This window comes from Mauremys reevesii, linkage group 1 (genome assembly GCF_016161935.1).
Source record: "Mauremys reevesii isolate NIE-2019 linkage group 1, ASM1616193v1, whole genome shotgun sequence".
NCBI classification, from domain to species: domain Eukaryota; kingdom Metazoa; phylum Chordata; order Testudines; family Geoemydidae; genus Mauremys; species Mauremys reevesii.
Genome location: NC_052623.1, coordinates 210,785,598 through 210,809,163, shown reverse-complemented (window position 1 = coordinate 210,809,163; position 23,566 = coordinate 210,785,598). Strand labels below are relative to the sequence as shown.

Sequence of the window (23,566 nt, the reverse complement as noted above, 5' to 3'; positions counted from 1 at the left end):
TTAGCAGAGCCTGTTCTCCACTGTCTGTCTATAGGCAAGTTAAGAGATATGCTGTTTAAAGATATTTCAGAAATAAAAGAATCTTTACTTGATCTCAAGGTTATGCTGGGAATGCAGTGATTATGGCAGGTTTGGCAGGAGTCCAACAATTCTAAGAGAAGTATTTCCCCAAAGTGCCCTCATTAGTATCTGCTAACCCAAACAAGATATTTGGCACCCCCTCTGTTCCAGAACACCAAGATGACGCTGGTGTTGCATCTATGTCCATCAATACTGAGCCTGGAACATCTGCAAATGTGATGGCAACTCTATTCTTTCTGTATCTTTGAAGTTAGTAAGCAGCAGCATGAGTCTCCACACATTGCTTCATCCTCTCAACCTGGTTTAATTTAAAGTACCTCGATCTAAAACTAAGAAACTCTAAACACTTTTGGTTTATGGTCCTGGTTTTTAAAAATGTCTCTAGGGAGAAGGCTGAGTCAAGGTCTGTTTGCAACACCATCTGTGTGTGTTACTGGAACAAGCAGTGTTTTATTCTCTACCCAGAAACCAGATTTTAAAGATAACAAGGTTCTCTAATTTCAGTTCTCAAGAAAGAGGAGAGTGTAAAGACTTGTTGGCAGTTAAGAAAATCCAGATTTTGAGAGATCTTCTTAGCTAGAGAGGCTATCTGATAGAAAAGGTCAAAAGGATGCAGTCTAGAAATAATTTTTGTTCCTTTTAACAACAAAATAAATGATCAGGTCACCCAAGCAAAACCAGTTGGGTTATATCCCATTTTTTGCCAAATGACCTGGCCTCAGACCCTGTTGTTCAGGATCTATAAGCCATCCAGAGAGTTGAAGATCACAATCCTGGGAGAATTAGGTCTAATCACAAAGCTAATGGTGCAGTTTTTCATGGTAATTTTTCCATTGAAGCCCTAGAAAGGGAGGTGGATTGACTAGATAGGCCTGATAATAAAACCTCTATCAAAAGTATTTCATGTAATACTGCTAGCCTTAAAAGTAAATCCTAGGATTTGGATGTTAGGAATAATGTATTTGTTTGATTTAGTTTTCCTCCAAGAAACCTGACTTTCAAAGGATGAGAGCTACAGAACTTTCAATCCGTTTTAAAAGGAGGTGTTGCACATGCAAAGAGAGAAAGACTGTCCCTTCTTGCTTCTACAAAGTTAAGTGTCATAACTTGAATGTTAACGTCTGGTACCTATTTGTAGGCCAATAGTATTATTTTCACAGATAAATCTATTCTATTACCATTAATGTTCAATTTCCCACTTTGCTCTTTCCTTTCTACAATGAGTCTTTATGGGCAGAGCTTGAATCTTTTATTGACCTGTTAATTCAGAATATTTCTATTAGAAACCTTTGCTCTTTTGGGAAATTTTAATGCCCAACTGTGTTCTGAGGATAAGGACATTTTTATTCTTTCCTCCAACTCAGTTAATGGGATGTTATCTTCACTTCCCCCATGACATTCTAAAGACAAAGTGAGAAATTCCTCAGGCTATACTACTGAGGGAAAAATATCTGGCAATGGTACAAGCGGCGCGCGCACACCTAACGTGGAATGGACATGAGCAAGCACTCAAAGTAGAACTGAAGCATTTCAGAGAATGCTACCAGGGAGATCTAGGGCTTTAATCACTTTCCAAATCAAACTTTGCCTCACAGAGCTCTTAGGAGCCAGTTAATTCACACCTGCCATCCTATGACCCAGAACTAGAAGCTCAACTCTGACAGGACTCCACTACGGGGATCTGACTGTTGGAACTCTGGGGTCCTGACTGGTTCCCTGCTTCTATTTAAACAAAGCACAGGAACAGGAAATTGTCCATGCAAAGGGGTTTCTCCTGCTTAGGACTGCATCCCTTGCACTACTGTAACCTGACCCTGCCTGCCTCCTGACATCTGATTCTCAGTTTGCCCTCAGGCATATCTCAGACTCTGATCTCCTGGTATCTGACCTGACCTGGGTCCTGACTCCTGCTCAGACCATTAGGTCAGACCGCCCATGTCCTGGTTGTGATATGGTATTACTGCTATTTCTTCTCACAGATGTTTTGCACAGATTTCTTCAGGATGGTAAAGGGGAAGGAAGACGTTGAGTAGGTGGCCCTAGCTAAAACATGTGCAAGGTTTTGTTACCAAAAGAACGTGGTTATAGTGCAGAGAAAACATAACAGATTATTAGACATTCCCTCAGTATGCTTGATGAGGTGGGGGTGCTTCTGAACATGCAACAATACTAGCATTCCTGTAGTAGCCTGAATAATTTCTGCCTTCTCCAATACCTATCAGAAACACCAAGATTGTCTGTATATTGTTATCTTGTTGATGGCTTGTTTTGTTGCTGAGCATATCCAACTCTTTGCACAACAGGATTATTGATGATCATTCTAAATTTTACCCAGATGGTATTTTGAAGGAAGAACATCTAGCCAGCAGGCAATGTTCTGGCTATTTGTATCCTGCATTCATTCTGCAAAAACTGGGAATGTGTTCCTAGGTCTTTAAAGAAGATATATAAATATTTTTGTTGACCATTATTATATAAACTCTTAGGAGGTGTGGTTAATGGTCATAATTAATATTTTTAATTTTATCGTTTGATATTTTATATAGCAACTGTTACTAAGAAGCTCTACATCTTAAGGTACTTCCCAGGATTCAGAATTGTAACAGTGTCCTATAGTAGCACATTAATACTGGTTATGGAACATAAGTTTTCTGATTGCTGGGAAACTTCTACTTGTTGAGGCTAGTGTCTTACTACCTCATCAGGAAGAATCACCAACTCCTTCTGGAGGTCTCTGGGGAGGTAATTTCTCATTGGCTTGGCTGGCTCAGCTTGGAGGTCAACAAGAAGTTATTTTAACAGAGTAGTGGCCTCAAATTCTACTTGAGAAAACATCTCCTGAGTGTCCTAGTCAGATTTACCTAGGGTAATCAGATGTCCCAATTTTGGGGGATTTTTCTTATATAGGCACCTATTACCCACCACCCCCTGTCCCAATTTTTCACACTTGCTATCTGGTCACCCTAGATTTAATCGCTTCTGGTTTGGATAACTCACCCTCTTCATGGGACAAATTTCAGGGGCAAAAAAGGGAAGGCTACACTAAAGTATGTTTTGGTTTTTGTTTTTTTTTCCCCCTCGGTGGCTTTGACCTTATGTATCATCCTGCTAAGAGGAGAAGAACAAAGATTCAAAGGTCCAGACTGGAGAAATTTTTCTTTTGGAATTTTTTTTTTTTTAAATGGAGGGTAAACCTCTGTCCAAAGCATGAAGGTCTGGAGAGTGAATGGAGAGAAGGGAGCCAGTAGGGACAGATCTAGAACCAAAAGCTTTTAATGGGATGGGGGAGGGCCTAGAGCATGATGCAGAGCCATTAGAACTGGAGAAAGGTAGTGACAGAGGGGGGAATTGGCCACACTAGCATGAGCTCTGAAACTGCCTGCCTGTCTGAGGAACTGGAGTCAGGAGCTGGGCTTGTGGGGTCCTTGGCTTCCATGATTGACAGCTCTTTGCTGTCTTCATCTCTGTTCACAAATAGCAGCAAGCTCCAATTCCAATTATGGAATATTGCCATCAATATTCTTGTCAAAGACAATAACTCATAAATGTGCCCATTGTAATACATACTTAGTCAAATTCTGAAGTCCTTACACAGTTTATCTCATTTTTACTCAGGAAAAACTACCAGTCAGTCAGCAGTTAGCTTTGCTTGAATGAGGACTTCAAAATATAGCATACATTTTAAACCATAATATTCTTCTCAGTACAGCAGAAAGGGAATTACAATATTTTCCAAAAGTTTTCCCAGGCAATATTTTAGAGTGACCTCAGGATGGTATAATGGAGGCAAGTGATTAAGTAGTGAATGAGTGAAAAGGAAAAACTGCTAAGGTTAGGGGGAGCTATGAAATGTTGAAATATTTTACATAATTAAAATATTTTACATCATTAGTTACTGTACTCACTTTTCCCTCATCTCTTGGGCTATCACTTAGGTGTACAACTGGGCCAGGGTGAGTCTTTGTGGATCTGCAAAACAAAATCAATTCCAAACATTGTAAATTCTTTCAATAAAAAAGGAGATTTATGTTAGCTGTTAGGTATGGTAGAGACCACGGCATCCCAAAACTGTTTGGAAAATTGCCATGGTGAAGGATATTTGCACACAAACAACAACAAAAGACTTTACCCCTTATGTAGAATCATGTATCATCGTATAAATTCCAGTTATCCTTTCTAACACATGGTAAGTTTGAAGCTGAGGAACAATTTAGATAAATGTGCGTAACAGCCATTAAAAAAACCCTATTTTTGCATATGAAGCATACATTCTGCATATATAAAAATGGATATAAATTGTTATATACACTTTCATACTATATCTAATTACACGATGAGTGAACACCCTCATTCAGAATTAAAGTGCCCTTAATTTGATTTATTTTAATTCACTTCCAAAATAACTTTAAACTAAACTTAATTAAAGCCACTTTAATTCTGAACAACAGCATCCACACAGGGATTTAATGTGGTTTAACTAATCCACTTCAAAATCACACCTGTAGTTAATTCGGATTAATTTTTCTGGATGTCCCTGTGTAGATAAAATGTTAGCCTCTCTCTCTTATTACTATCCATTTTATTTGGCAGACCTCTTTCATTTTGTTCCAGCTTTATTATTTTAGTCTGGAAAATATGTAACTGAGTCTTACCAACCCATTTTTCCATAACAAGCAACTCTTCCCCCTATAGCAGCAATCTCTTCTTCAATCCCTGTTAATATAGTATGAATATCAGTTTGCAGATCTTTTATTTCAGGTAATAATGCATTGGTATCTGCTTGTGTTGGCTGTAGGGAGGGCCTTATCTATTTCCTCTTTGCCCACTTTGATTGCCATATTACTATCTTTGTCATGCAGTGAGAAAGGCTCTTCTTCAAAATCCCATTATCTATTTTACTTTCTAAAATTATTTTAAGGTTTTTTTTCGGGGTTGCTATCAGATTTCTTTTTCCTGCATAGGGATGGTTTTCAGAGATGATGGAAACAGATATTCTTGCTGCCTTCTTGGACTATGGAGTGTAGGGGCTTGATTCTCCTCTTATTTATATCATTGTAAGTCAAAAGTATCTCAACTGAAGTCATCAGTTACATCTCTGAAAAACCTTTGCAAGTGTGACAAAAATTAAGTTCTATGTGTTCTTACTTACATGTTCCACCTCTCCCTACCACAATAGAGGCCATCTTATAAATTGTTACAACTATCTGTGTGAATTAAGCAACACATAATCTGCATAACCAAACATTTTTAAGCAAAATGATTACATTACTTAGACTATATTTTAGGAAGATTTCTCTAAAAATGATCAAGACACCAAAAATAAGAAAACTCTTTAAATCTAACCTTTGCAGCATTCCCTCTGTGTGCACCATGGACTCACTCTGTGCCCTAAATGGATCCTGTGCCTTATGTATTTCCATATAACATTGACTGACTTGTCATTATTGTTCTCTGTGATATTATACTGTATTTATATTATGCACCAATTACTTAAGCTTTTAGTGCATTTTCACCATTAAACATAATTAAAATAAATATTAACCACATAGGGCTAGATTCACTAGGGGAATTAGGGACTTAACTACCATTTTAAATCCCAGATTTAGGAACCACTGGCATTTACAAAACCTCCACTCAGTCGCTGCCTAGCCCTTTAGGCATTGCCTACGTTTTTTGCAGTAAAAGTTCCCTGTGCACCTATGCTTCTGCCTCTGGGCATGTGCACTGCTGACTCACTCTAGGCACTCAGATGCCTAGGGCCCCAGGGTGATCCACCAACTGGGGAAATTTAGGTGCTCCTCCGCCTATCTCACCTGTGGGGCCCAATCTGGTAGATGTGCTCAGAGGCCACCTAGCTCCACGAGGAGCACCTCTCTCAAAACTTTTAGCACAGTGGGTAAGGTGGGATGCAGGAGATCCCCTGATTGAAGTCCTCCCTCTGCCTGATAAGGTGAGTGCCTTAGCCACTGAGCTATGGGCTATTCTAATGCGGGAAGTGCCCTCAATGTCTCCAGTTGAAGCTGTAGCATGTTTTTAAATTAAGGAGTCATTGGAGCAGGAGGACTGGATCCTTGGTCTCTCATCTCTCAGATGAGGGCTCTAATCACCAGGCTAGAGGGTCATTTTCTCTCTGTCTCTGGCCCAGTGAATATTTAGAGATTATAAATGCAAGAATCACGGTGGCCTGGTCTGAGTTCCACAGGACTGGAGGCAATTTTCTGCCAGTTGTAGATGGGTGTGGGTAGTTTGGGCATTCACTAGCAATGAGGAGTTAAAAGAACTCCAAAGGTGCAAAATGGTTTAAAAATCTGGGGGCAGATGAGTCCATGATCCAGAGCAATGTTTTAATTCTAGTATTAAGAGACCTGGGTTTTTTAATTAGTTAACTCTGCCAGATTTGAAATACATGCACATGCACATACCCCAGTCAATGCATAAGAATAAGCTGAGAAGTTGACCCAGCTGTTGCTATCTGGAATGCAATCATCTCACTCAGTTATAGTGAAGTAACACACTTATTTTCCCTGCTGATTTCAGGGTCCTATTGCACTCTACATGTTACCATGTGAGCATGTCTTTAAGCCATTATTTAAATATATTATTTTATTCCCTTATTCAACACAGTCTCTTCTCCCTCAAAGACAGAAGCTAGATTATCTATCCAATCTTCCTTTATTCTAAAAAGTTTCTATTTCATTTTCTCTCCAGTAAATTTTCAGAAGCCTTCTCCATCTTTCAATTGCTAAGTGCATGTTGCTGTTTTTTCCTTTAAAACAGCTCCTAATCACTCACCTCTTTTTCTAAGGTTCCCAGAAACATTGCTTTTATTTCTGTTTATATATATTATTTCATGTTAGAAACGTGAAAATATTTATCAGGTTATGGCACTAGCATTATTACCAATCCTGCATTCCTTATTCAGGAAATCTGACTTTTCTATTGGTATGAATGTACAATTAAGGATTAGACTGTGGCTTCTTACCCACAGCCCTACCTGAGGAGAAGCATTGGACTGATTGTGCATGAAAGCAATGATTTTAATGAAGCTATAGACTTGGGGGTTGTACCCCGTAACTGGAAAACTGCTAATATAGTACCTATTTTTAAGAAAGGGGAAAAACGTGATCTGGGGAACTACAGGCCTGTTCATTTGACTTTAATGGTATGTAAGGGACAACTTTTGAAAGAGAAATTAATTAAGGACATAGAAATAAATGGTAATTGGGATAAAATAAATGGTAATTGGGATAAATGGTAATTGGGTTTTTCAAAAGGTAGATCGTGCCAGACCAACCTGATCTCTTTCTTTGAGACGATAACCGATGTTTTAGACAAGGGCTATGAAGTAGAGCTAATTTCCCTGGATTTCAGGAAGGCAATTGATACTCTTCCACATGGGAAACCATTAGTTAAATTGGAGAAGATGGGGATTAATGAGAATTGAAAGGTGGGTAAGGAACTGGTTAAAGGGGAGACTACAGTGAGCTATACTGACACATGAACTGTCAGTGTGGAGGGGGACTGCTAGTGGAGTTCCTCAGGGATCAGTCTTCGGACCAATCTTAGTTAACATTTTTATTAATGACCTTGGCACAAAAAGTGGGATTGTGCTAATAAAATTTGCAGTTGACACAAAGTTGGGAGGTATTGCCAATACAGAGGAGGACCGAAGTATCATACAAGAAGATCCGGATGACCTTGAAAACTGGAGCAATAGAAATGGAATGAAATTTTATAGTGTAAATTTCAAGGTCATGCACTTAGGAACTAATAACAAGAATTTTTGCTATAGACTGGGGATTTACAGTTGGAAGTGATGGCAGAGGAGAAAGACCTGGGCATATTGATTGATCACAGCATGACTATGTGATGGAGCCATCGCAAAGGCTAATGCAGTCCTAGGATGCATCAGGTGAGATATTTCCAGTAGAATAAGGAAGTGTTGTTACTACTATACAAGGCACTGGTGAGACCTCATCTGGAATACCGTGTGTAATTCTGGTCTCCAATGTTTAAGAAAGATTAATTCAGACTGGAAGAGGTACAGAGAAGGGCTACTAGGATGATCTGAGGAATGACAAACCTACCTTGCAAGAGGAGACTCAAAGAGTTTAGCTAGTTTAGCCTAACCAAACGAAGGCACAGGGGAGAAATGATTGTTCTCTATAAATACAGCAGAGGGATAAATACCAGAGAGGGAGAGAGTTAAGTTAAGTTCTAGTGCTGACATAAGCACAAATGGATATAAACTGGTCATCAATAAATTTAGGCTTGAAATTAGACGAAGGTTTCTAACCATCAGAAGAATGAAGTTCTGGAACAGCCTTCCACGGGGAGCAGTGGGGGAAAAAACCTAACTGGCTTCAAGACTGAGCTTGATACGTTTATGGAGTGGCTGGTATGATGAAACTGCGTACAATAGCATGTAGCCCATTTGTGACTGCTAGCAGCAAATATCCCCAACAGCTGGTGATGGGACACTAGATGGGGAGGCTCTGAGTTACTACAGAGAATTCTTTCCCAGGTATCTGGCTGGTGGTGGGTCTTGTTGAGATGCTCATGGTCCAACTGACCACCATATATGGGGGTCAGGAAGGAATTTCCCCCTAGATCATATTGTCAGAGACCGTTGGGGCTTTTTGCCCTTCTCTGCAGCCTGAGGCACGGGTCACTTACAGGTTTAAACTAGTCAGACTAGATGATCATGATGGTCCCTTCTGGCCTTAAAGTCTATGAATCTATGAGAAACGTGAAAGATCTGCCCCATCCCACAGGCAGCGCCGGAGTCTTTTGTCTGGGGATGCTACGCCCAGGAGTGCCAGAAACTCCCTAGAAGCAGGGGGGGCACTGGCTAAGTTCCTGCTAAGCTACACAGCTGTCTATTAAATCCCATGCAGGGACTCAGGGCTGCGGCAGGGAGAGGTGCCCCTCCCCGCCGGCCCCAGCTTGGACCTGCAGTGGTGGGGAGAAGCATCCCTGACTGCTGGCCCCAGCGCAGACCTGCCTCAGCTGGAGAAGAGCCCCTCCCTCAGCCTAGCCCAGCCCCGCCAGAGCTGCCACGGCTTGGGGAGGCAGCTCTCCCCCAGCCCTGAGCTGCTGCGGCGAGAGAGGGCTGGGGGGAGTCATCTCTCCCCCTCACAGCCCCGGGGCAGCTTGCACCCCAAATCCCTCATCCCTGGCTGCACTTCAGAGCCCACACCCCAACCTTCTGCCCCAGCCCTGAGCCCCTCCCGCATCCCAAACCCCTCATCCCTGGCCCCACCCCAGAGCCCACACCCCCAGCTAGAGCCCTCATCCCCCCACACCAACCCTTTGCCCCAGCCCTGAGCTCCCTCCCACACTCCGAACCTTGGCCCCACCCCCACCACATGAATTTTGTTATGTGCACCAATATGAAGGTGATGTGTCTCACACCTTCACATTGGTGCAAATAACAAAATTAATTCAGCACATGGACGTAAAAATTAGAGGGAACACTGGCCACCAGTGCCTGGATCATGACCCTGCTTCCCCTCTCCTCACCTCCTCCCATGGCCCTGCCCGTGCTTCCAACCCCAAGCCCCCAACCCCCCTCCGCCTCTTCCCCCAAGGCCCCACCCACCATTCGCTCCTCTCCACCCACTCAGGGCTGGTAAAAAGTGGGAGGGCATAGCCTTCCCACTTTTAAAATTGATGGGGACACAGTTTCCTGACTCCTCCCCCACCTGTTCTGGCGCCCCTACAGATATAAAGCTGAGTTGCTCCAGCATCAGCATAGCAGGAGGAGGAGTCCCACAGCTGGGCCAGTGAGAGGCAGAACCTGTGGTACCCACCACCAATGGAGAAAGAGTCTTCTAGAGATTACAGCTTCTGCCTCTCGCTTTTTTCCTGCCTTAAGGGCAAGTGATGGGGGGAAGTGGGGAAAGGAGCGAGCAGCAGACAGGGCCTCAGGAAAGAGGTGGGGCTGGGCCCTGGTCCAAGCACTGGTGGGCCCCTCCCACTTCTAGGGAGCTTCTGGTGCCCCTGCTCTCAGACTGCAAAGGTGGCGGGCTGGTGCAGTGCGCCTCCAAGGCAGGGTTGACAAACAGGTTTCTACCAGATAACGGATGTATGTTCACCTGCCTACATTGGTTCACATTACATTAAGCATTATAAAACAAGACAATGCAGACGTTTGCATACAAAGTCAACATGAGGAAATAAAGTCACCATGAAGTCAGCACACTGTGGAATAAGCCCCAGGTGGTCATCCTGACCACTAGAGACAAAATAATGGATGTTGAGGGATATAAGGAGAAGGCAAAAGGACCCCTCTTTATCTTTCATCAAGGTACTGCTTTAACATTCATAAAAGAGGGATGTCAGCCATGTTGGCTGGAGATGCTGGGAGATGAGAGAAATTACTTTAGACAAGGGTTTAACCTGTTTAGTGTAGATTCTGGGAAGTGTGTTAAAATTTTGTTTTATAAGTAACTTTTCTGTGTTTCATTATTATTCTTACTCACTATCTCTTAAATCTTAGCCTTTGATAATAATCTTTTGATTGTTTTCACTATAAATGTGCTGTGATGTTATATAGGAAGTGATCCTCAGTTGAATCAAACAAGCTAGTGTACACTCTCTTTTGGGGATAGCAAACCTGGTATTTCTGTGAGTAGCCAGTGACAGGAGCTTGATATCACAGGGGAATGCTTCAAAGGAGTTTGGGATGCACCAACTGTCTCACTGGAGACAGGGATGGTAATAAAGTGACCCCACAGTCCAGGTCACCCCAAGAATGCATCACACCCTCTCTCCATTTCACAAACTTCATAGGTAAACTGAGGTAACCTCTGAGGGGGATGCCATAGCATTCATGGTCATGGACAATACATTCTGGCTGTGACCTCCCCTACAACTTGGACCAGGAGGAAAAAATTCTCCAGCAAGCTGTGTAGTCCAATAGGCTCCATTAATCTTTTCAGGCTGTGGCATTAATCTAGAGCTGTGGTTTTCAAGTTGGGGTCTACAGACTATGTCAAAGATTTCCAAAGGGGCCCACACCTCCATTTGAAATTTTTTAGGGATCTGCAAATGAAGAAAAGTTGAAAACCACTGGTCTAGAGGATCTGGTGATCAAATTTTGCCAACCTGTATGTTCAATGAAAAAGTTGTGTCCAGAGGATGTTCACTGAGTTTGTGGGATCTACGACTGTCTGTATTTTATTTAGTATTTCAAGCAAATATATTTATTCAGTTAATAACATAGGGTCCCAAACAAATATCTCTTTTTAAAAGATTACATGATATCACTATAATATATCTAGAAACTGAATTTCCTTGAAAAATTCTTGTGATGAATCACAATCAGTACTGCAGCAAAATGTTCCTTAAAACAGGAGACTACAAAATAATTCTTGTGATTGGTTATAACCAAGTAATTATCTCAGCAAAGAATCTGAAAAGAACTGCCAGCAATGTAAAAGTAATAAGTCCACACTTACAGTTCTATTGCCTTGTTCCACATGATAACGTATCCAGAAAGAATGAAGGACTCAATATTTACAATATGTGTATTTCCCCTCTCTGTTCCAACGTAGAGCCATTTACTTTGGAAAGGTAGATGGCAGTAAGTAATCCTGTAAGGGAAAAAGTATCTCACTTAAAGTTGTACAAACAATCATATTTCCAACAAGTTTTCTTTTGAAACAGTTGTCCCTTCTGTTTTCCTAAGGCCAAAGTAGCTTGGGTACAGTTCCCAATATGTGATCTGTGGAGCTGGCACAGCCCACGGTGCTGGCTCCTCCTTTTTTCCAGCTGATTCTACAGGTGTCCAAACTCTTCCTAGTGAAGAAGCTGGGAATAAGGAGGAGGAGCCATTCTACCTACCTCTAATAGGGTCAGGAAAGAGGAGCCATCTTAATGTGCTTAGTGCAATCCTGAATGGGAGGGGGTAGACACAAGATAATCTCTCTATGAATATGTGGGCCACACGATGAAAAAGTCTGAACCGTTGAGCTAGAGATTCTGATTTTCTTCTTTACAAAAAGCTATTTTTCCAGTTCACTACACAGGCATTAATGAGACATGAGCATGTTTAATGTTTTGTACAAAGGAAATGTAACATTATTATTCACAGAAAGAAGTGTTCACTTTATTAGCTCTTAATCAGTCCAGAGGGTATGGAGCTGATAAAGCATTACCAAGTGCAGTCAAGCAGAGATATGATTTAAACTCTCACTCCCACATTCATATCATAGCCCAGTGCTATATCACTTAGGAAAAATCTCATGATGGTCTCTCGTGATAAGATACAACAATTTTCATAAAGATGATGAATGAATAGAGTCAATTTTTTTGACATTACAATATTCACATTACATTAAAAAGAGAATCCACATGAGATATGTAGAATATTTGCAGCTCAAATCTAATTATATCTATACTGCCTACATAGACTGAAACTCTATCTGATCCAACAGTATATTCTAGCACACAGGAGGTTTGTCTTTATTAAAAGCACATACTTTGCCGGGTATGCAATACTTTATTACTTTATTATATTTGTCATTCATTTGATTCCAAAAGCAAATAGTTCTAGCTTTGAGATACTAATTTAGCCATCAACTCCAACTTGTATTTTTATCCTGAGTTATTTTTTTTAAATGACATACACTATTTAAGAATATACATATTTCAAGTTTATGTTTTTATGAAGTATCAATCTTTTTGCCCTGCTTTATAAGAGAATGATAGTTTCCTTCCAGAAATCTTACCTCGTCAAATATGGTAAGGTTACCCAAGTCTTCTGTGGCTAAAAATATTCACAACCTCCTAAACTAAAGGAAGTGTTTCACTTGGAAACTAATTTCACTTATTTATCTGCAATTATAAGGAACACTTAGCAAGCCATATTCTTTTTCTCCTGACCCCGCACAGTACTTTGAATGACTCTGCAGTTTTACGGCTATATAATCATATGATCAAAATATTTTATGCAGAATATACTCAAATGAATAATTTTACTTCTCCTTTTTATATTACTCCAGGTTTAAGGCAGCTAAGTAATGCAACCCTGAAATCCTCCGTCAGGGTGTTCATCCATGATTGGAGGGTCAGGATAAGGTCTATGCATCATTTCAGTCTTATTTTGATGATTCGAGCGGGACATAGACCTTGTTCCAGCCCCCTGCACAGGGACAAATTTAACCCTTACAGACACAATTATGTCAGTGGCAAAGATCCCATTAACTTCTGTGGGAGCAGGGCTTTAGGGACATAATAGCTTCCAATTTTGCAAACACAGTTTAGCATCTGCAAAGAAAAGTGCCCACTACAGACATCTAAGTCAGAGTGAAATCAGGTAGTCTGACAGCTAACAGGAGCATTTATATCGACAAATATTTGTGGGTGCAAAAATGGAGACCGCTTTTTAAAATCAGACCTTTAGTGCAATTTTAGAAAGTATGTACATGTACTTATAGTGTGTGTGTGTGTGTGTGTGTGTGTGTGTGTGTGTGTGTGTGTGTGTTTATTTATTTCACTTCTGTTTACTGTTTTGGCTTCATACAAAGATAGTGATGCAATTCAAAAAGTAATATAAAATTAAGTTAAGAGACGCTAACGTAATTGTTTTGTTTACTGAATGATTTATTAAGCACCCATCTTAACACAAAAATTTAAATTAACAGCTAAATCACATGGACACAAATTCAGACAATGTCAGCTTAAAAAAAAAAATCTGACCAACCAACCATGTCTGCTCCCTATCAGACGACAAAAATCCCTGCTGAACAGATATATCTGAGATTGAGGAAATGCTGTAACTTGGAAATCACAGTCTACCACCACTGTTCTGGTGCATCCATATACTGTGAGAGTTAAAGCTACCAGCTGTTCTGGGGACTTTGACATAGCACTATTGGAAACAAATAACTTCAAAAATGGCATAAAAACAGACCAAAGGAGCCCATCCCATTACTCTTGTGTCTATGTTAATACATGGTCCACTTAAGTTCCTTAGGGTCACTTAGCCAACTACGGTCCTTTACGAGACTCATGAGTGTCCATCAGACATTAGACTGCTACATTTGATACATTTTTCAAAGGCACCAAACTTCCTTTCTTCCTCTACACCAGTGATTTTCAACCTGTGGCCCGTGGATCCCTGGAAGTCTGCAGACTATGCCTAAGATTTCCAAAGGGGTCCGCACCTCCATTAAATTTTTTTAGGGGTCTGCAAATGAAAAAAGTTTGAACATCACTGCTCTACATTAATGGTTTACCAAGGAGAAGACATGCTGAACCACCATGGCACTGATACATGGGGTCAACAAAGAATCAAAACAACCTGAGATACAGGGTCCTTCACATATAGGGACTGGAGCTCCAAAATGAACTAAAATATATAATGTGAATGCATTGTTAGGCTTCTACACAACAAGCAAAGCGCTTTCAACATTATAATGAACTGTCCTGTCTAGTGCAATCCAATTGCCTGAAGTGCATTACTTTTTTTTGGTTAAAAAAAAATTAAATGAAAACTCACTTTATAGTGTTATATTTGCAGTTGTAAATGTTATGAAATATATTCACTTCAATTCAAGGCTTACACATTAGAAACAAACCTCAGGTTCATAATGAAGAAATTTCATTTCAGCAAAACACTCTCGTTATGGAATGAGCTTGTAAAAATAGGTATAATGAACTGTGTTATAAAATCTATATTAAATAACATTAGAGAAGTAGCTATCTATTTAATAGTGTAATAAGACAATGTTAAAGGGAACTTTTTTGCTTTCTGAATGTGCCTTGTTGACACAGCTTTCAAAGGTTGTAAAAAATCAAACAGTTGGTTTGTGTCTTATCTACACTGGATTCTTGGTCTGTATAGATAACAGGGCAAAGCAAACCAGACAAATGTGTGATTTTCTAGCCAGATGTAGACCTGCCTAGTAAAACAGACTAGGGACGATGAACATTGACTGAAAGGAGCTAGCCAACCAGTAGAATCATAGAATCATAGAATATCAGGGTTGGAAGGGACCTCAGGAGGTCATCTAGTCCAACCCCTTGCTCAAAGCAGGACCAATCCCCAACTAATTCCAAGGCTACAATAAGAAGGTAAGATAGAATAAGACAAACGTAAGTAACAATGAAATACATGAAAGCAATGAAACGACAGCTGGATTGAGTAAGTAGGAGGATAGTAAGAGCTTAAAAAAAAAGATAGCAAAGGAGATACCAATTAGAGTTTTAGCAGAATAAGTAAAAATGTATCAGTTATAAGGATTCTGGGTTAGTGTATATGAAATATATTTAGAATAGAATGTTTATAGATGAGGTAGTTTTAATAATCTGCACCTTCATCATGTTACAAAAAAAGGTATAAAGGATGTGTGTTTAACAAAGGGGGTAGGGAGCAGCACAGGATTTATACCAGATTGGACCAGCATGGAACTGATGATGACAAAAACAGCCTACCTGCACCCCAGGACTGAGTAACTGATCATTATGCTATCCTGCTCTGTCTGCTTTACTTATGCTTTATACTTGATTGAGGTGGTAGTATACTGTCCTAAAACTTTCTTATTAAAGCTTCAAACTAGTTAGGGTTAGTAACTGGCATGTACTGTGTTTTTCATTCAACAAACTCTTCAATAAAACACAGTACATTCTTATATATTGTGCTTCAGCTTGTGAAAGAAAGGCATCCTCCCATTAATCATACATCCCACAATCAAATGAAGATGTATTTTCATGCCTGTGCAAGTAATCAAGGCCAACAAAATCATGGCTCATGATAATGAAAATAGGATCATGATGATTTTATGAGAATGTGAAACACTTTCGCTTATAACAATCTGCTTCATTAAGCTACATGAGTGAACTGGCAAAGAACTTGATCTTTTGAGCTGCCAAGAATCTGCTGAGTCCGGGCAATTCCCACTAAAGTCAATGGGAATTGTAGGTGTTTAGCACATGCGCCACATTCCTTGGATCAGGTCCAAAGATTGTACAACAGCTGAAATGGAATGCCATTCTCAATGGGCATCATTAGGACAGTAAAAACCCATGGACTGAATGTGGGATATCTTGAAAGGAATTTCTATGCCTCTTGTTCCAGTGCAATATGTTTTACTAGTGTTTCAAGGAATCCAAAACTGAATAGGATGTTAAAATGGTATGGACAGGGGAATGGAATATTTGTGACCAACCTGTGTATAGGGTTGTCCCTGCCAGACTCTGCTTTGTCCATGGAGCTGTGCAAACCAGGCAGCATAGCAAATTCTCACTGCAGATGAGTCCATGCAACTGCTATTCTCTAGGGCTGTTAATTAATTGCAGTTAACCCACACAATTAACTCAAAAAATTAATCGTGATTAAAAAAAAATTAATCGCAGTTCTAATCGCATTGTTAAACAATAGAATACCAACTGAAATTAAATATTTTTGGATGTTTTTCTACATTTTAAAAAATATTGATGTCAATTACAACACAGAATACAAAGTGTACAGTGCTCACTTTATTTTTTTTTACAAATATTTGCACTGTAAGGATGATAAACAAAATACAGTATTTTTCAATTTACCTCCTACAAGTACGGTAGTGCAATCCCTTTATTGTGAAAGTTAACTTACAATTGTAGTTTTGTATTTTTACATAACTGCACTCAAAAACAAAACAATACAAATCTTTAAAGCCTACAAGTCCACTCGGTCCTACTTCTTGTTCAGCCAATCGCTAAGACAAACAAGTTTGTTTACATTTACAAGAGATAATGCTGCCCACTTCTTGTTTACGTCACCATAAAGTGAGAAGAGGCATTCACATGGGACTTTTGCAGCTGGCATTGCAAGGTATTTACATGCCAGATATACTAAACATTCGTATCCCCCTTCATGCTTTGGCCACCATTCCAGAGGACATACTTCCATGCTAATGACGCTCGTTAAAAAAATAATTTGCTAATTAAATTTGTGACTGAACTCCTTGGGTGAGAACTGTATGTCTCCAGCTCTATTTTACCTGCATTCTGCCATATATTTCATGTTATAGTAGTCTTGGATGATGACTCAGCACATGTTGTTCATTTTCAGAACACTTTCACTGCAGATTTGACAAATGCAAAGAAGGTACCAATGTGAGATTTCTAAAGATAGTTAGAGCTATTGACCCAAGGTTTAAGAACCTGAAGTGCCTTCCAAAATCTGAGAGGGATGAGGTGTGGAGTATGCTTTCAGAAGTTTTAAAAGCAACATTCCAATGTGGAAACTATACAACCTGAACCACCAAAAAAGAAAATCAACCTTCTGCTGGTGGCATCTGATTCAGATGATGAAAATGAACATGCATTGGTCTGCACTGCTTTGGACTGTTATCGAGCAGAACCCATCATCAGCATGGACGCATGTCCTCTGAAATGGTGGTTGAAGCATGAAGGGACATATGAATCTTAAGCGCATATGGCATGTAAATATCTTTCAACGCTGGCTACAATAGTGCCATGAGAACGCCTGTTCTCACTTTCAGGTGAAATTGTAAACAAAAAGTGGGCAGCATTATCTCCTGCAAATGTAAACAAACTTGTTTGTTTGAGTGATTGGCTGAACAAGACATTGGACTGAGTGGACTTGTAGGCCCTGAAGTTTTACATTGTTTTATTTTGAATGCAGGTTTTTTTGTACATAATTCTACATGTGTAAGTTCAACTTTCATGATAAAGAGATTGCAGTAAAGTACTTGTATTAGGTTAGTTGAAAAATACTATTTGTTTTGTTTTTTACAGTGCAAATATTTATAATAAAAAATAAATAGAAAGTGAACACTGTACACTTTGTGTTATAATTGAAATATATTTGAAAATGTAGAAAATATCAAAAAATGTTTAAATAAATGGTATTCTATTATTGTTTAGCAGTGCAATTAATCGCGCAATTAATCACAATTAATTTTTGTAATCACTTGATAGCCCTACTATTTTCCAATACCATATGCTCCTAAAGATGTTCAAAGATACTTATAGATTTCAGTGACAAGCCACTCTTTCAGACATTCTCCAGCACAGGCAGCAAACAGTGCCAGAGTGACTCCCTCATACACCTTCTCTCCCATGAAGTCATCGCATACTTTAGGCTTATCCTGTTGTTTATATTTTCTGCTAACCACAGGATAAAGGATTGGGTCACTTCCCAAAGCCTCACTTTAAAAGACCAGAACCAGAAAAAGTAATGATTGTGCTGTTGAAAATAAAAGAAAAGAAAAAAGAGTATTTCCATATGACATATCCAGTATATGCTCCATGACTTACCTGCTGTGATTCGGTGTTACTAAGTATAGTGTTAGCCAAAGAATTCCCTGAACACAGGCCATGTCGAGACTAGGAAAACAGGTCATGTTTTAAAACATGTTAGCTGACCATGGGTTAACCCTAGGCTTCCCTTATGGTAACGCGCCACCATCCAACATGTTTTTAAGCACAACTTACCTGGTCTATATTAAAGTCCTGTTTAAAATTGTGTTAATTAAAATGTGTAAGCTACAATATTTTAAAACACAACTGATTTTTCTAGTTTATACATGGCCACAGGTGTGTGCGCCACGTACACACACAGGCTGGGGAGCACCAAAACAGCTGAGCGTAAAGGTCTGAGAGACCTGAGCTTGACCCTATTTTAAATACACCCATGCAAATTTCCTACATGCTCCGGGCTCGGTGGAATAGGTACATATCGGCATATGCAAATTGACAACTTAAATATAGAAATCATGCCTGGATACCCAGAGGCAAGCGGAGTAAAAGGGGGCTGAGAAGCGGGCAAACCCACAGGATGGTGGCAAGTCGAGGTGAAGGGATAATAGCACAGAAGGTGAGAGGAAGCCCAAATACACAGACTCACTTGACACCATAACTACCATAGCTTCGTGGCTGGAGTGGTACACTACTGAGCAAGCACTCAAAAACCATCTCTCACAGCATAAAACAGCAGTGCTGGGGTTAACCTGTAAAACAGCTAACTGGTATGGGAGGTAATGGCTTACCCAAACTTCTGCCTGCTTAGCTAGGGCTAGTCTACACTGGCAACGCTAAAAAAAATAAAAAAAACCCACCTCCACCTGGTGCACTGTCTACACTGGCACTTTACAGCGCTGAAACTTGCTGCGCTCCGGGGGGGTTTTTCACACCCCTAGCGAGAAAGCTGCAGCGCTGTAAATTGCCAGTGTAGACAAGCCCCTAGTCTGCCTTGACGTTCATCTCCCCTTTGATGTGCACTGCAACTAGATAGGAAACTGTGCTCTGCTTGGGACTGCAGAACTTCATTTTCTTTCTGAAATAGGCCAACCATGGAAACTCTGGAGAACATGCTGTCATGGCCAGAATCAGTGTGACTCTCATCAAAGCATAGACTCTGGCTTCCTCCGGGCCCTGGGGGTGTTCAACCCCCCGCTTTGCCCCGGGCCCCAGCCCCCTCCCCCTCCCTTCTTTCGGCCCCTGCTCCCCCCCGCATGCTCCCCCCCACCCTTCTCCCAAGTCTCCACCCCACCCTGTTTCTTCCCATCCAGTTCTGCCCCCCACCATAAACATGCCCTATCCCCACTCCTCCCCCTTTCTCCCAAAGCCTCCTGCACACCACGAAACAGCTGACTGCAGCAAGCAGTAGGCGCTGGGAGGGAGGGAGAGGGGTTGATTAGTGGGGCCGCCAGTGGACGGGAGACACTGGGGGGAAGGGGAGAGCTGGCTGCCAGTGGGTGCTAAACACCCACTAATTTTTTTCCTTGGGTGCTCCTGCTCTGGAACACCCATGGACTACGGTGCCTATGCATGGAAGGAACAGTTCCAACCAGTAGAGGATTTGCACTCTGGCTCCTCTCTCTCTCCTCCTATCCAGGGGAAGGGACCTGGGGTGACCCCTCCCAAATTGGGTGGTGAGGGGGAAATGGCTTTCTGCTCCCAAAGAAAGCTGCAGCTCTCATAAGACACTTGATAATGGAGCTGAAGCAGGAGACAGACCTTATGTCTTTAGCTTTATCTGCACAGCTCTCTCCTTGGAGCCAGCAGTGACATCAGACATTTAAATACCTCAGAAAGGGAAATGGAGCTGAGGGGGAAAAACACTCCAAAAAGCAGACACAGCCCTGGGACATAATTGGAAATGAGATAAATTATTAAGCCAAATTGTGATTCAGAAATTTGTGTGGGCTCTTTACATTGTGTCCAGTCAGGGAGGACCTACTGAACACCTGTACTACCTCTGACATCGCTAACATTGAAGAAATCTTTTGGATCCCTTGGGCACTTCTGAAAATGCTGTTTGGGAACTGATATCTGAGCCCTTACCTTTGAACTACCCATATGGAATGCTTGTCCTACTGGATATTCAGAGAGTGTAGGTGTGCTCAAAAAACAGCTCTGAAAATCCCCTGGGTGTTCAATTCAAATTTGCCCACCTAGATTGTGCCAAAATGGCTATTTGCAGCCAGTCAGAATTAGGAACAAAAACCAGATCTCCTAAGTCCATGTCCTCTACATTAACTACATGAGTAGACAGTGTGGTTACTGGGTTTAGAAGTGAATGTAAGGTAGATTCTGAGGGAGTTTTTTTATTTCTTTTCATGCCCCTCTGTTTTGCTGGTATAATAAGCTTTTGCTATTTGAGTTTCAATGGGGAGTTGATATTAATTTTTAAATTGTAGTGTCCATGTGAAGCAGAAATATGAAAAGAATGAGACACAGGTTGTTTGTGGCAATGAGCAGATAATGAGGAGGTTGTTGCTTGAGCAGTTCATTAAAGGATAAATTAGCACTGAGTGGTTTCAGAGTGAGTCCCAGCCACAACCAACCATCCTTGTTTGATGAGAAATTTACAGCAACATGAAGCAAAAGGGTGGTAGTCAGAGACAGAAAACACTGGGAAGTATCAGAGACTTCCCTAAACATCCAGATTAGTATTGTTACCCTGAAAGATGATAATGATTGCCATCAAGTGGCTCTTTGATCTATAGGCAATCAGAGACCTGATTAAAGCCAATGGCTGTGCTAAACTACCTTCTTTCAGGCTCAGTGGAATAATACAAATAAATAATAAATAATAATAATAATATGAGATATACTTATCTCATAGAACTGGACGGAACCCCGAAAGGTCATCTAGTCCAGCCCCCTGCCTTCACTAGCAGGACCAAGTACAGATTTTGCCCCAGATCCCTAAGTGGCCCCTTCAAGGACTGAACTCACAACCCTGGGTTTAGCAGACCAATGCTCAAACCACTGAGCTTAACTGTGATCGCAGGAAACAATAGGAAGCTATCACCCAAGACACATGGAAAAGCTAGAGCAAAACTCTATGTCTACACACTGCACTTCCATTGGTAAAATTTTGGCAGTCAGGGATGTGAAAAAAAACACACCTCAGACTGACAAAAGTTATACTGATGAAAAGTGCCAGCATGGACAGCGCTATATCGGCGGCAGATATTTTCCCACTGACAAAGCTACCGCACTTCATTGGGGGTGGTTTTATTTTGTCGGCAAGAGAGCTCTCTCCTGCTGACAATGAGTGGCTACACTGCGCACCTTACAGCAGCACTCCTGTAGCGGCACAGTGCGCAGTGCAGACAGCCTAAATTGTGTGGTCTGAGAGGTTTCCCTGGGACTGGTTGCAAATGCTAGGGCTAGAGGATTGTTTAGCAAGCAGTGCGTGTTAGAGAAGAAAGCCAGCTGACAGTGAGAAATGCAGTTGTGACTGGGACCCTGAGTGGGAGCAGAGAGACCAGTGCTCTTTGGGCACAGAACGCACTGGAGAGGCATGCTTGGGATATCTGAGCAAGGAAACTGCCTATTATTGTGTGTTCCTACTACACCGGGGGAAACAGGACTTTCTGTACATTCTTTCTTCGGATTGCAAATAAGATTGCACCAAAGAAATACCTGACTCATATAGTCAGTTTCTCCTTTTAATGGAAACAAACATGCAAGGCTCTAAATACTGCCAACCCACTTGGGACAATGGTATCTTCCATCTCGGTGATAGAGTGCAATTAGGACAGACATGAAGGAAGAGGATGACTCCAGCCAGCTTGCACGGTCTGCGGCACAGGAAAGGAGCTGTAACTGTATTAAGCATTTGACTTAGTTATCTCTGTTGGCCTCAGAGGTTTGGTAAAAGAAAATGTGGAGGGAGAAAAACATGATTGCCCAGGATGGTCAGAGTATTCTGCTAGGCTGGAGGAGAAAAAGCAGTGTTATAATAAAGTGCACCAATTGTCTGATGGTTGTAAAAGAAGGACTAAATTTCTTTAATAAAAATCAGCAGTGCAGATCTGCTCCCCAGGTATATCATTGTCGGATCTTCTGACTTTAGTAATGATTTTCTTTTTAGTGCCTTTTACTCCTGCTAGTCCAACAGAACCCACATGTCACTGTGCATCATCCACACCGTTGCTTACCAAATTTCCATCAGTTATAGCTGTGCAAATGACAGATGCACAGGTATCACTCTGGGCCTAATTTGGCCTTTGGGGCCTTTAATTGGGGTAATGACATATGAGAAGGAAGGAATTCAGCATGACTCTGGCTGGCAGTTAGGAAAACATCTTTTACCCTGTAAACTCAGTAAATTTGATCTGGAGTGACTGAAAGGCAGCAAATATAATTTCACATTTCTGTTTATACAGAGGCTCATTTCAACTTCACTTTAAAGCAGCTTAAATGAATGATTTAATAGAACGTCTCTTTAAAGCAGCTTAAATGAATGATTATCTGCAGTAAAATGCAGAATGTTGATCAGCTGGATATTTATATATTTCAAGTAGGGATTTATGCCAGCTGTTCATGTCTGTGTTCAGAAAAGCAGATCTCCAAAAACAGGCCAAGAGGGGAGACACTTGTGCAATATCTTCACAACAAAGCAAATTTTCGTTTCCAAGTCTTACCACTTTTGATATACAAGCCAAGGAAAACATTTCAGAATTTTCTAAAACGTTTATTATTCAAATTCCTGTATCTCTGAATTGGCGGAACCAATTTAGATCAAATTTGAATAAAAATAAATAAATAAATCTCCTGTCTCCCCCACCTTAAAATCTGGAATCAGAAAGGACAATTCCTGAAAGGGATCGAATTTCCAGTTTATAATGAAAGGTGTTTACTATAACTTTAAATATGGAATGGCTTCAGGGGTAGCTCCAGGCACCAGTGCAGCAAGGTCGCTGTGAGGGCGGCAGTCAGGCAGCCTTCGGCGGCATGCTTGCAATTCAGCGGCGGGTATGACGAAGGTGCAGGACCGGCAGATCACCCGCAGAAACGCTGCCGAATCCGCGTGACTAACAGACCGCCCGCAGGCATGCCACCAAAGGCTGCCTGACTGCCGTGCTTGGAGCGGCAAAAAACATAGAGCCATCCCTGAATTGCTTGCAGCTGTCCACTATAAAAGTACAATCAGTAACTACAGGACCAGAGGAACAAATTAAGGTTCAAGAGCAACATATGCATGCCAGAATTTGGAATGGAATTAAGAAAGGATACT

At 41.0% G+C, this 23,566-nt stretch overlaps 1 protein-coding gene across 10 annotated transcripts in view; it reads right to left on the bottom strand.

The window, feature by feature from the left end:
• The window catches only part of STXBP5L (syntaxin binding protein 5 like), a 412,558-nt gene that overhangs the window by 193,819 nt on the left and 195,173 nt on the right, over positions 1-23,566 (bottom strand). For all 10 annotated transcript variants that reach the window (XR_005597546.1, XR_005597541.1, XM_039534539.1 and 7 more), the window contains 2 exons: positions 11,544-11,678; positions 3,987-4,050 (listed from right to left, as the gene is read on the bottom strand). Coding sequence is in view for 8 of the 10 variants with exons in the window: in XM_039534539.1 (XP_039390473.1) it covers positions 3,987-4,050; positions 11,544-11,678 (199 nt within the window). In the remaining 2 variants the exon portion in view is untranslated. The remainder of the gene's footprint in view (positions 1-3,986; positions 4,051-11,543; positions 11,679-23,566) is intronic.